Raw genomic sequence first — 12,362 nt, forward strand, 5'->3', positions numbered from 1 at the left:
ATTAATTTCAAGTCTTAAATCGTTGAAATGGTCATTTTTTGCGTTAGTGGAGCCGGTGGCGTCACACTGCGCTGTTTTGCGCAAAGAGTAGCTCCTCAAGTGCAAACCTGCCCCTCCCACCCCGGCCACGGCAGACTTGAAAACCAACAGTAAATTTCACGACAAGTCGATTAAGTGTATCTTTTCTGCAACTTTTGCTGCTTTTTCGCCGTCGTTTCCAGCAACATGTAACCCTGCACTGCTTAACGTGGCGTCGACTCTGTGCTACACGGTAAACGTCTTCGTGTACGGCGTCCTAATGTCATGCTAGCGTGCTGTTTATTTACCTTTTATTGGCCTGTTAGCTGTGTAAGTTAGCAAAAAAGTGCGAGAAAACGTCTTAAACGCTAAAGATGGGAGACTTCATTAGGCAAGAGACTTAAGCGAATTAAATGGACTGAAGTCTAAACGGGTGCACGCTTTAAAAGTTGTCTGTGAGCACAGCTCGTACCTTTCTCACAACACGCTTTAAAGGACCTCTAGAGTTACAGTGAAGTGGCTTATTTTTGTTTTGTTTTTGTTTTTTCAAGAAATTCCTGCCACTTTAATGAAAGCGTCTTGTGTTTGCAGCCCCGTGGAGTCTAAATGCAAGACTTCTGAGAAGATGGACGTGTGAGTAACTCTAAAGATCGAGGAGCGCCGTCACCCACACAGCTCAGTAGCAGGAGGCGGTGAGGAGGACAGTGCAGTCTGCAAAAGTGGTGCCATGATTGCGGAGGCAGAGGGGAAAGGATCCCTGCCTGCAGAGGCGAACAAAACCGAGTCTGCGGCGGTGGGGGTTATGTCTAGTAATGCTCAGCGGGTTCAAAGTGGGACCCCGACACAGCCCCCTGCCTCCAGCACCACTGAGGAGGAAGATGAAAGTGAAGACGAGTTTGACATTCTGGAGGATAGTCCCTGTGGCCGTTGGCAGAAGCGCAGAGAGGAGGTGAGTCACTAGCAAGGGTGGATAGGAGCGAGCTGATGCCAAAGAAACATCAAGTAATGAATCTTTAGCTGAAGCAATACCTCAGTGGTTCAGGCAACTTCGATTTGCCCCTCGCTATCTTTAAGAGGATGGTGACAGTGTGATACTTCTACGATGGAAGAGATTGCCGCATCGCCGCAATCTTGCCATTGATTGGTTTTCAGGTGAATCAGCGGAACGTTCCCGGGATCGACACGGCATACTTGGCCATGGATACAGAGGAAGGGGTGGAAGTTGTGTGGAATGAAGTCATGTTCTCTGAGAGGAAGAACTCCAAGCTGCTGGAGGTAAGGCTATCTATATATACAGGGTCCGGCAAAATGATCTGACGCATTTGTAGGTTTAATTAAATGCAAATAAATTAAAGAAACAAAAACGGGTTTTTTTGTTTGTTTGTTTTTATATACGAAAAGTACATATAATGCCATTTTGTTTAGTTTAATTTCATTTTCATTTCGTTTTGGAATAATGGTATTTTGGTCTTACCGCTGCCACATTTTCTGGAGTTCTGGCGGTGCGAGGTCGGCCGGTTGATTTCGTTTCTATGCTGATCCACTGGCTCTGAAGTTAGTAACCCATAACAAGATCGTGTTTTGAGCGGGTGCGGGATCATGTCTACCAAGTCCGAAGCGCAAACAGTTGCAGTTACAGATTCATTCTTGATAAACGTTTCCACAATGAAAACACGATGCTCACTCGTCCAATTCATGTTAGGAACTGAAACGAAACAAAATATGAAATGAAACGAAACGATATAAATTTGCTTGCTGTGTTCAGGAGAAAGTCAAGACTGTTTTTGATAACCTGATGCATTTGGAGCATGCAAATATTGTCAAGTTCCACAAGTACTGGATTGACTCTAAGGAGAACCGGGTAAGCCGTGTCAACTAAATACATTGGATACCCTATTATATTCTGGGTCTGTTCTTGAGTAAAACTTTCTCACAAGGCATGACTTCTTCTTCTAGGTGATTTTCATTACTGAGTACATGTCATCTGGAAGTTTGAAGCAGTTTCTGAAGAAGACCAAAAAGAATCACAAGGCCATGAATGAAAAGGTAATTGCTGGCTGGTATTACACAATCTGATTGAACTGTGCAATTGTTCAGGAAATATAACATGAGAATAGAAAACCGGTTTTGGGATGCGAGTTAATCTGGGCCATTTTTTTACCTGAGGGTCTCGGTGCAAGCACAGACATATTTACAGCCATTATGTGCAATATACTCAATGCAGTGATTTTCTTTTAAAGTCTTCGAGTTACACATTGCAATAGGTGAAATGTGCTCCACTTTCACCAGATGAATGAATGAAAATGAATTTTGTAATTATGGTGAATTTTAGTATAATCTACCCACTTAATATATTATTTTAATAAATAAAAGGCTAACATTCTTTTGGGTTAAAGTGATAAATTGCAGATTCTGATTGTGCTTCTGTCAGGCTTGGAAGAGGTGGTGCACGCAGATCCTGTCAGCTCTCAGGTTGGTCTGATGCTCCTCCGTTCTCATGGTCACATGCACACAGAGGGGACACGAGTCTTTGTTGTTGTCATCCTGCAGTTATCTCCACTCATGTGACCCTCCCATCATCCACGGCAACTTGACCTGTGACACCATCTTCATCCAACATAATGGTCTCATCAAGATCGGATCAGGTATTTAGACCAGTTTCCGAATCCTCAGTTTGTTCTCAAGCTAAGTGACATTCGCGTTGTCTTTATTTGTTGCAAAACAAGTTTTCACATTGCTTACACATGTGATTAGGAAATCTATTTTAATCTGGTCACACATTCTACTTTAAAGACTACGCTACTACGTCTGCTTGTGCTTTTTCTACCCAACTCAATGAAATTTTTTTTTTTTATTGAGCCTTAACTTTTCCCTTTTTTCATTTCTAATTTTGTTGCACCACAGTTGCTCCAGACACCATCAACACCCACGTGAAGACATACCATGAGGAACAGAAGAACTTGCATTTCTTTGCCCCAGAATATGGAGGTAAGAGATGGCTAAACAACGCTATATTAAATGGTACCGATACTGAATGAGGGACAAATCAGACTGGATTGTGTGATGCTGTCTCACAGTGTGAATGTTCACACAGTTAAGGCAATCAAATAGAAAGGCAAAAGTGGATAAATTCCATTTTATTTTATTTATTTTTTTAGCTCTGTGGTCATTTTTGCATGCGCTTTGTGTGAGGCTATTGTAATTTCTGTATAGCTTCACCACCAGAGGGTGCCAGAGAAAGATTTGGATGTATTTGTTTGCCATTGTAAACCAACAATAGAAAATTGAACTCAAATTTAACACTCTGTTGTATATTTGTGTTGCACACACACGCAGGCATCCAAAAAAAAGACGTTATAGGCAAAGGGCTGTGCAAAGACTACTGGGCCTCTTATGTGCCGTGTGATTCGATTGGTGCCTTGCTCAAGGGGAGCTCGACACTATTCGGGAAGCAGACTAGAAAAGGTTTCAGATGAGCGTGTACTACTGTGACATCATTCATTCATTAATTTACCGTCCTTGTGACAATGTGCTGAAGATCTCCCACAGATGTTTGGCTTGCGATGAACATTTTGGACTCTGATTGTCTTCTCCTTTGTTTGCTTGCAGCTGTCACTGACATGAGCACAGCTGTAGACATCTACTCATTCGGCATGTGTGCCTTGGAGGTGCTGAAGTAACCCTCAAACAGAATGAACAATAAGGCACACGCAAGATGTTCATCTCCTATGCGTGCATTTGCAGATGGCTCTTTCGGAGATCCAGGGAAATGGGGAGTCTTCGTATGTGTCCGAGGATGCGGTCAATACTGCGATACAGTTGCTGGAAGACCCTCTACAGAGGGTAAGGCTCATTGAGGCAGGATAAATGGATTTTACATCTTAGATTTAACATCGGGCTGAGATAACTTTACAAGCGCCATCTACTAAAGACTCAAACATTCATTTACATAAAGTTCCGCTGCCTTCCTCATGCAATGAAAGGCAACAATATTGTTGTGTGCTTTTTAGGAGCTAATTCAAAAGTGCCTGGATTGTGACCCGTGTACGAGGCCCACTGCCCGAGAGCTGCTCTTTAATCAGGCTCTGTTTGAAGTGCCACTACTGAAGCTGCTTGCTGCTCACTGTATTGTCAGCCATCAATGTGAGCCTCTGACACACTGACTGTGTTCTATTGTCTCGTGTTTTGTAATAAGACCCAAGAAAAATGTAGTTGCGATAAATAACAAAACAGTCTGGAACCATAACACCTTTTCGGGCCTCTTTTAACGCGACAACTCAACATTGATTGTTGATGGCTTGTAATTGTCCAGACATAATCCCAGAGAACGCCCTGGAGGAAATAACCAAAAACTTGGATCCTGAGCTCATTATCGCTGACAAGAAAGATGTTCAGCTCAAGTAAGAACCCCATTTGGCCATCTTTGTCATTTCCTGTAAGAATAATGACATGGAGTTGACCTTTTAATGGCAGTTAATCAGCTAATAATGCACTACAAATATAACCAAAGACTTTATAAACATACAAACAGATCATATTTCATATCTTAAGTTTGTTTGTGTGTTTTCCTCTAGACTGTCACAGTTTCCCGCCTTGGAACTCGATAAATTCCTGGAGGACGTTCGGTAAAAAAGAAGAGTCTCTATATGTTTCATAAGATTGCATCTGCTCACCAAAGATGACTCTGTCCCATTTCTCCACTTGGGGGCAGAAGTGATCTGTTTCATGGACCCTGTTGTCTTTGTTATCCTCTGGTGCCCTGACATTAATAAGCCTCTATGCCCTGCATTCGTATCATTTATTTTACCCTCCATCTGCCACTTTCGTTTCATATTGTTGCTTACAGGATGGGTTAGGACGTAATAGGTTGGATTGTGCAGAGTCGTCTTCTGCATTTCCAAACCCTCTGTAAACTCATGTCTGTCCCCATCTCTCTCTCTCTCTCAATCAGAAACGGGATTTACCCCCTTACGGCGTTCGGCCTTTCTTCCCCGAACCAGCCCCCACGGCTGAATGTTAAATCTCCTGTTGTCGTTCCTGTGGTCAAGTCTCCTACGCCTGAGCCTGCGGAGCTGGAGACACGGCGGGTGCGTGAGACGCAGTGCTTATATTTCTTTATAGGAGGAAATCAACTCTGATTTCTGTCTGGTCTCCTTCAGGTCATTCAAATGCAGTGCAATGTTGAACTCGTTGAAGAGGGACCCAAATATCATGTAAGCTTATAAACCCGACACAAAATATTAAATGCTACAACACTGATAACATTGGCAATGCATGCTCTCTAGGTTTTGGGTTTTTTTTTTCCTTCCATACAAAAATATGATTTTGAAATGTAATGCTCTCAATTGTTTCTGATTGTCTAGCTGACATTGCTGCTAAAGCTGGAGGACAGGCTGAACAGACATCTAAGCTGTGACATGTTACCTCGTAAGACCCACGCCGCTACCACACACACACACACACACAAAATGTAATACCCAGAAGACTGAATGTAAATATATAGAAGCAAAAAAGAATGAGCGGTTTTGGTATATTGTGGCTACGACGCCATTGCCTATTGAAATTGCGCTCACATTTTTCTACCCCCCCATCCCACTCACATTGTTAATATTGAGGATGTGTCCATATGTGTGCACTGAGGCATGTGTGAAAGTGAGCGTGAGATGCCTGACAGAGCGTGCTAACTATTTTCAGCAGCGTCTGCCTGCCACAACCTTTCAATTTATGTTCCAGCAGATTCCAATGATGGAATTATTTTTTCTCATTATTATTTTTTTTTTCAATCTATTTTAAAGGCCCAAATTGAACACATCTGTTCCGAACAATATATTTGCCAAAAGCAAGAATTCTCGTGCGTACCCACATTTACATACGTGACATTCTGGCTGAGTCCATTTGACAAGCGGAATGGAAATGACAGAATAATTTACAAGCTAGCAGTATTAACGGTCAGAATAATAAATGTACTCGCTCACGCAGGTACATGTAACGTGTAATGTTAAAAGTTCGCATTCGAGAAGCCACTCCCAAGAGGAGACTGCAGCTGACAGCTGTCACCTCTTGTGTCAAAATTGGCCGTCTCTTGGCAGCTTGCATTTTCTTGTGTCACTGACACACTTGGACACTTAATCTCCTCTGCTTTTACGATATCACTGTATAGAAATCAGTGTATAGAAATATACATAGAAACATGACTAAAATATAAATACAAGTCTCATTCATTAAAACACGAGTAACGTAAGATGAATGCTTTATGGAAAAAACATATGATCCCAAGTCACAACTGTGTCAGATGCCTCTGTTTTACAAATGCAGATTTTTAAGAAAACAACATGTGAGCAGGATTTTCTCAAGCTATTATGTTTCCTAACTGCTGCTTTGGGTTTCAGAAGAAAATGTTCACAATTTGGCTGGAGAATTGGTGCAACTGGGCTTCATCTGTGAGGTGTGTAGACTGCTTTTAATAGATTGACACTGACTCTGTGTGGGTGGTTGATATTGTGAGGAAAAACGACTGCTGACTGCGCTTCATGCCCTCTAGTGTGTTGCACAATTGCTATTCCTTATATGTACACTTTCCCACCCACACTAATGGATTTTTCTGTTTTGTTTTTTTTGTCTGCGTGTTCATTTTTCTGTAATAATTTGTGTTGTTCTCTCCGCAGATGGACCAAACCAAAATAGCCTCACTCCTTCAAGAAAGCTTGCGTCAAGCTCTTAACTAGCACTAGGTGCTCCACCACAAGTCTGTTACATTTTCCCTTTAAAAGCACTCAAAATGCTGGATTCTTAAAATTGAATGTGACCAAAAAACCCAACAGTGTACGTTTCTGTTACATCAGGGATGAACCTCACAAGTGCATTTGGATGATATCAAATGAGCGAGGCTGTGCCTTTCTGCGTCGGCAATTGACGTTATCCATCCCGTTGATTGATTCTCATTGGTCAATTTTGCTTTGACAGCGCATTACCAGCTCTTTGTTCATCCTGTCAGGTTCAATGTTAAGTATTAGTCTCACAACTGTAGGTGGACAGCAACACATATAAATGGCTGAATGCTCAGTTGGTTAGCAAGCCTTTGGAACAAGAGCCCCTTTCCTGTTTTTGTGCGCGCGCGTGTGTGTGCTGACAATCTTGTATCTGCAAACTGTTACTGTGAGGGGCTACGAACTCAGTGTTACGGTTTTTTTCTCTTGTTCTTTATTTTTATATGTTGTTCCACTTTAAAAACCTCTCATCTCACTTTGCATCTTTTTGTCTTATTCGTTGTTTTTACCGACAGTACTTATTGGCTGTGCCTTTTACGCTGATGCCATATACGGATGTTTCAAAAGCCTTTTCCTTAACATACAACCATTTTCAGGAGAGAGTTTCACGCTTTTTATTTATGTTGCATTGTGTGTGTGACGTGTGTTCCTCTTTTTCATAGTATGCTTTCACAACATCATGGTAGGTATCTGAGCCACTTGGAAAACTTTTGCCCATATTTTCATTTCATGGCAGAGCCACTTGAGTTGAATGAGAATTTGATCCCTTTGTTGCCCCAGGTGTTTTTTGTTTTTTTTTGACAATGTGCCTTGCACTTTGTATCTCTGCACAGTCTCATGACAGGTATCAAGAACACAGAAAACAGTATTAATGATCTCAACCCCCCCCCCCCCCACACACACACACACAATTGGTTGTAAATTATGTTGCAGAGTCAATTGCACAATAATGTTGAAACAAAACTGTAATGAACTGAATGTAGTCACCCTTCACCTTGAGACACAAAATCTGCATTGTTATTTTTATAAAAATCCTGTTCTTGTTGATTTAGCCATAGTGAACTGATTGAACAAGACCGCAGACTGTACTGAAAAACCAAGCACGGGGATATTTTGCACATGAGTCTATATTTGAGTCAGTAGATGTTGCTTAGATAGTTACTTTCCAGTGTACATTCCGATCTACTTTTATAGTTAGCAATATGGTTCTGTACGAGCAGAACACAGATAGGCAAAGCACTTTTCAACATCGCACAAAAGTCTTCAGTCTCCATTGGTACACTTATGTGATGACATCGCTCAAAATTCAAAATGCCCCCCCCCCCCAAAAGAAATGGAAAAATGCTTTACTCATGGAGATGGATGGCCCTTGAGATTTTACTGAGCTGAAGTCTTATGATAAATCCAACTCCCAAGTTTTGCATATTCCTCATAAATTGTTGGTTGAATTCCAAACAGTTCGGCCATTATATTATTGGCTTTCAGAGATTCCATTGTAGATGCAAGTGCTCAATTTGATGAGCCCGTTCATAAACACATAATTGGAGAAAAATAAATTATTCGTGAGTACTTGTATTCATGTTACTACGAGTAATATTTCCCATTGTGTATTGATGATGTAAACATTTTTTTTTTCTCTCCAAAGGTTATATTTGGGTTTTGTTTATGACAAGAATGTCACTGTATTTTCTAAGTGCATTTTGATAGAATGTACAAATCACGACTGCTTTTGAATAAATGTGTGAAAACCTTCTTGGTTTGTTAATATTTGGTGCAATAGTACAGTCGCATCATATTTTGAGGATATATATATGTAGAATTTAGGATTTTGGAACTGAAACTGAAGTCTACCTTTAAAGATTATAATCCTGGGTTCAGTTTTTACCACGTTGTGATAATGTTATGCTGTTGTCCAGTAAATTCATTTTCGGCAGGTAAGCGTCAGGTGGGCTGTGACGTCATTCCGGAAGTGGACCCAGCACTGACAGGGGGAAGCTGGTGGGAAAAGTTGCTCGAAAACTAAGGGCGTCATTACTATTACGTCGATTTTATATTCAAAGCAACACACCTGGCCGAGAAGAAAATATGTGTACTTTTGGTGAGTTATTGTAAAGTTGAACAAGTGGTTTTTGACGCTTTCGATTGGTTTTGCCCGCGTTGTTGACGCCCAGGCCTTCTGCATGGAAATAACAATGTCAGTGAATGAAACGACGTTACATGATTTCATCTACCTGATTCATGGGGTGTTTATATAAATCCGATCATTCTACATATTACAGTAGGTACTCAAAGGCGCATTCATGCTCAGACATGTACGGCAAGTCCCCCGATGAAAAAAAAAGTCGTTCCCCCTCGGGGAGTCAGTGAAACGACAAAGGCTGTAAAAACAAATGCGCTTCACTGTGGTGAAACCTTCGCATCTCATTAGCACTCATTTGTAATGCAGAATTATCATGTGGATTAATGTAACATAATTGGCCTACTTTCAAAGAGGTTCATGCGGTAAGTGAGTCACTCATAACTTCAAATCTAGTTAATGTATTTGTTGGGGATTGTTTGTTTCTATATGTATTGAACACTGCATAACTATTTTTCCCCTTAGAAGTACAGTTCTTTAGTTGCCTGTTACAAAACTACAACAATAAAGTAATGTAAAAGTAATATTTTTATATTGACCATTTCAACTGTATTAATTTTCATCACCACCTATGCATGTTGAAAGATAATATGATCTTTTTTTTGTAATTCCTTGCATGTATTTGCAGATAAGGAAAAGGGGCCGGGGAGATTGATGCAAAAGGGCTTGGCACTCATCCTGGTGGGCCACATAAACTTCATCCTTGGCGCTATCGTCCATGGCAGTGTCCTGCGACACATTTCCAAACCCAGCCAAGAAATTACCACCGAATACACAGCAGCTAACATAATTTCTGTCACCTCGGGTCTGCTGGTGAGGTCAAGTATTCATTCTTGCGCTGTTTCAAAAACAATGTACGCGATTGGAGCTTTTGCTCCAGTGCTTTTACTGGAGTAGGAAAAACAAGACAGAACTTGTTTATTATCAGTTGTTTCCACAATATATTCAATATGCTCCATACATTAAACAGAAAGTAATCATGGTGGCACAATTAATTAAGATAATACATTATATCTCATACCTCATGTGAAACTATAATAAAAGGCAATGTTATTGACCTAACCAATATTTTTGTTTATGACTCATATTTCAGAGCATTGCCACAGGGATCATCGCCATTGTGGTGTCAAGGAACCTTCGCATCTTCAAGCTGGTAAGACTTTTACTGTACCTGGAATCGCAGCTTTCTTTTTTTTTTTTTGCTACCCCTGATCACATTTAACATGTTGTCTCTGTATGTTTCCAGCACATTGGACTTCTGCTAGCCTCATTCCTGAACGCCCTGCTCTCAGCGGCGTGCTGCACCGGCCTCCTCTTGGCCATCACTGTGACGGTCGCTCATAACGGTCAGGGTCTGATGCGAGGGTGTAACACAACAGTGGTGCCCGCCAACGCTCGCTCTCCCGTGAGCGCACAATGCCCATTCGACACCACGCGCATTTATGTAAGTCTCAACTCTCCTTTCAATGTACAGTGATTAACCCCTGCTTATTATTATTATCATCATTATTATTATTATATGCTGTTCATCTTAGGACACCACCCTAGCGATATGGTTCACCAGTGCTGTGTTGGCAGCAGCGGAGTGTGGCCTGTCTGTATGGTGCTTTATCGTAGGACTGACTCTCAGGGGGCTGCTGGCCTGTGGAAAGACCTACTATAAAGAACAGGTGTGTGTATTTGTGTGTGAGCGGTGATGCTGGAGAGCTGTAAAGTCCTGTGCATTTTTTTTTTCTTCACACATTCAAGTTCCTCATTGTTCCTCTCGCACAGATGGAGGAAGGGGTGGAGCGCTCGCCACACAGCACACGTTTGATTGGCCCAAATGTCAACCCTGATGCCTGATGAAACAAAATACTGCAAGTACCAACACTCCATTGCTTCACATCTGTAAATCTTGAAGTAGTTTTGAGATGAGCGGGCTGATTGATTTTGTTGGAGAACCAAGAGGAAATACATTGAAAGTCTTTGATACGCAGTATTTCTATATTTACACAAGGGCAGTTTTTATGTGTAGTAAGTTTGCTTTGTCTTGTCAATTTCATTTCATGCTCAAACTGTTGTTCAATATGAAGGAAACTATTGTACATTTTTATTCATCTTGATGAAATTTTTCTATCAGCTTTGGTAACCATTTGATATGTAACAGATTCATTTTGGTGAATATTCTGAACCAACCTTCAAACCTAAGTCACATTGTTTTTGTAATACAGTATATTGTTTATACTGATTACCAGACTGACACAATATTAATTTATAAAATTACTTGGACCTATTTAATTGCATTTATTGGTTTTGGTTAAACAGAGCCTTTTGTTCTTATTCACAATTTATTCTTAGATCTGTTTAGAAGGAAAAACACAGAAAGACAGAGGCCTGTTCCTCAGAGATTTTATTTTGTTGGCAATTTAAATCATAAGATAACAAAACATTTTCCATCACTTAATTGAGCTTTTTGAGTATAAGAGTGTTGACTGGCAAGCCTTAATCAACAGCGCTTCTTCTGTGTGAAGCTTCGTAGTGCGTTTCATTTTGCCAATTTTTATTAGCAATTCACAATTGATAGATATGAGGTTTTATTGTTACGTATTATTGTATATTGCCCATCCCCAGAGTGAACAAGTAAAAAGATGTTCTTTATGTTTAGCCTGCAAAGATCTAGTTGAATTTGTGCATGAGCACATACTGTATCAATGATGTTGAGTGCATGTGAGGCCTCACTGAACATTATTTTTCTGTATTAAAAGGCTCGGCCAGTATGTGGGCCAACAGTCTTAGCATTCACGGACCACACACACACATAAACACACACGTATGCACACATCCCAGTGACAGAGAGGATCACATCAGAGCCGCGAAACAGTTAATCTAGTGCTGTGCTCAATCGTGCGGAAGGGAATCATAGCACGCAGCCCTAATCCTGACTCCGTGAGGGATAAATATTGACATTGTGCTGCCTGATACAATCACTCAGTGACCAGTCTTTGAGGCCCGTGCCATCAGGCAGGCTCACTTTGAGGTCACCACATAAAGCTTTCTGTGCTCCTTGTACTTTCGGGACAAATGACCGATGCCCTGTAAATATTTTCCCAGAATCTTGAGCTCCTGAAAATGTGCATGTGTTTGAAACGTTTTTTTAAAATATGCATTTACTTGAGTAGTGGGCAAACACATGTGAATGTGGTACATTAATTTTTAAATTGATTTGCTCCGCTGAACTGATGTTCATTTCAAGTTGTTGACAGGCTACGAGGAATATTTCAACATTTTTTTATTTGCACAAAGAAATTAGCATTGTCCATTCCAATCCAGAGACACCTCCTATTGGACCATTTCAATAAAAAATATTTTTTGATTCAGTTTTCCCCCACCAATGCTTGTCTTGTCATCGAACCCTGTGCTTTTTGTGCACTATCACGATAATCACATATAAACATATT

The 12,362-nt window shown here is 40.8% G+C and overlaps 2 protein-coding genes across 2 annotated transcripts; both read left to right on the top strand.

The window, feature by feature from the left end:
- The first annotated feature begins 51 nt into the window (after positions 1–51).
- Positions 52–8,538, top strand: LOC148400774 (nuclear receptor-binding protein-like). The gene is made up of 18 exons (XM_088371682.1): positions 52–271; positions 610–967; positions 1,171–1,293; positions 1,784–1,879; positions 1,975–2,064; positions 2,450–2,490; positions 2,569–2,663; positions 2,923–3,006; positions 3,628–3,686; positions 3,763–3,861; positions 4,029–4,161; positions 4,331–4,418; positions 4,593–4,643; positions 4,970–5,105; positions 5,178–5,231; positions 5,382–5,445; positions 6,408–6,463; positions 6,684–8,538. Exons 2-18 carry the CDS (start codon positions 746–748, stop codon positions 6,741–6,743), a joined length of 1,551 nt encoding a protein of 516 aa, XP_088227808.1. The 5' UTR covers positions 52–271; positions 610–745; the 3' UTR covers positions 6,744–8,538.
- Positions 8,539–8,720: 182 nt separating this feature from the next.
- On the top strand, positions 8,721–12,281 carry krtcap3 (keratinocyte associated protein 3). Its single transcript, XM_088370406.1, has 6 exons — positions 8,721–8,883; positions 9,551–9,735; positions 10,016–10,075; positions 10,169–10,366; positions 10,458–10,592; positions 10,696–12,281. The coding sequence occupies exons 1-6, from the start codon at positions 8,871–8,873 to the stop codon at positions 10,765–10,767; spliced, it is 663 nt and encodes a 220-aa protein (XP_088226532.1). The 5' UTR covers positions 8,721–8,870; the 3' UTR covers positions 10,768–12,281.
- The last annotated feature ends 81 nt before the right edge of the window (positions 12,282–12,362 follow it).

Source organism: Syngnathus floridae, chromosome 3, assembly GCF_059516105.1.
Source record: "Syngnathus floridae isolate MCC-2025c chromosome 3, RoL_Sflo_1.0, whole genome shotgun sequence".
NCBI lineage: Eukaryota > Metazoa > Chordata > Actinopteri > Syngnathiformes > Syngnathidae > Syngnathus > Syngnathus floridae.

Bases quoted from the DNA above. Each gene is read 5' to 3' on its own strand.
- krtcap3 (XM_088370406.1), top strand. The intron at 9,736-10,015 runs GTGAGGTCAAGT...CTCATATTTCAG, and splicing joins CTGTCACCTCGGGTCTGCTG to AGCATTGCCACAGGGATCAT. The intron at 10,076-10,168 runs GTAAGACTTTTA...GTATGTTTCCAG, and splicing joins ACCTTCGCATCTTCAAGCTG to CACATTGGACTTCTGCTAGC.
- LOC148400774 (XM_088371682.1), top strand. From the start codon at position 746: ATGATTGCGGAGGCAGAGGGGAAAGGATCCCTGCCTGCAGAGGCGAAC. The intron at 4,644-4,969 runs GTAAAAAAGAAG...TCTCTCAATCAG, and splicing joins AAATTCCTGGAGGACGTTCG to AAACGGGATTTACCCCCTTA. The intron at 5,232-5,381 runs GTAAGCTTATAA...CTGATTGTCTAG, and splicing joins AAGAGGGACCCAAATATCAT to CTGACATTGCTGCTAAAGCT.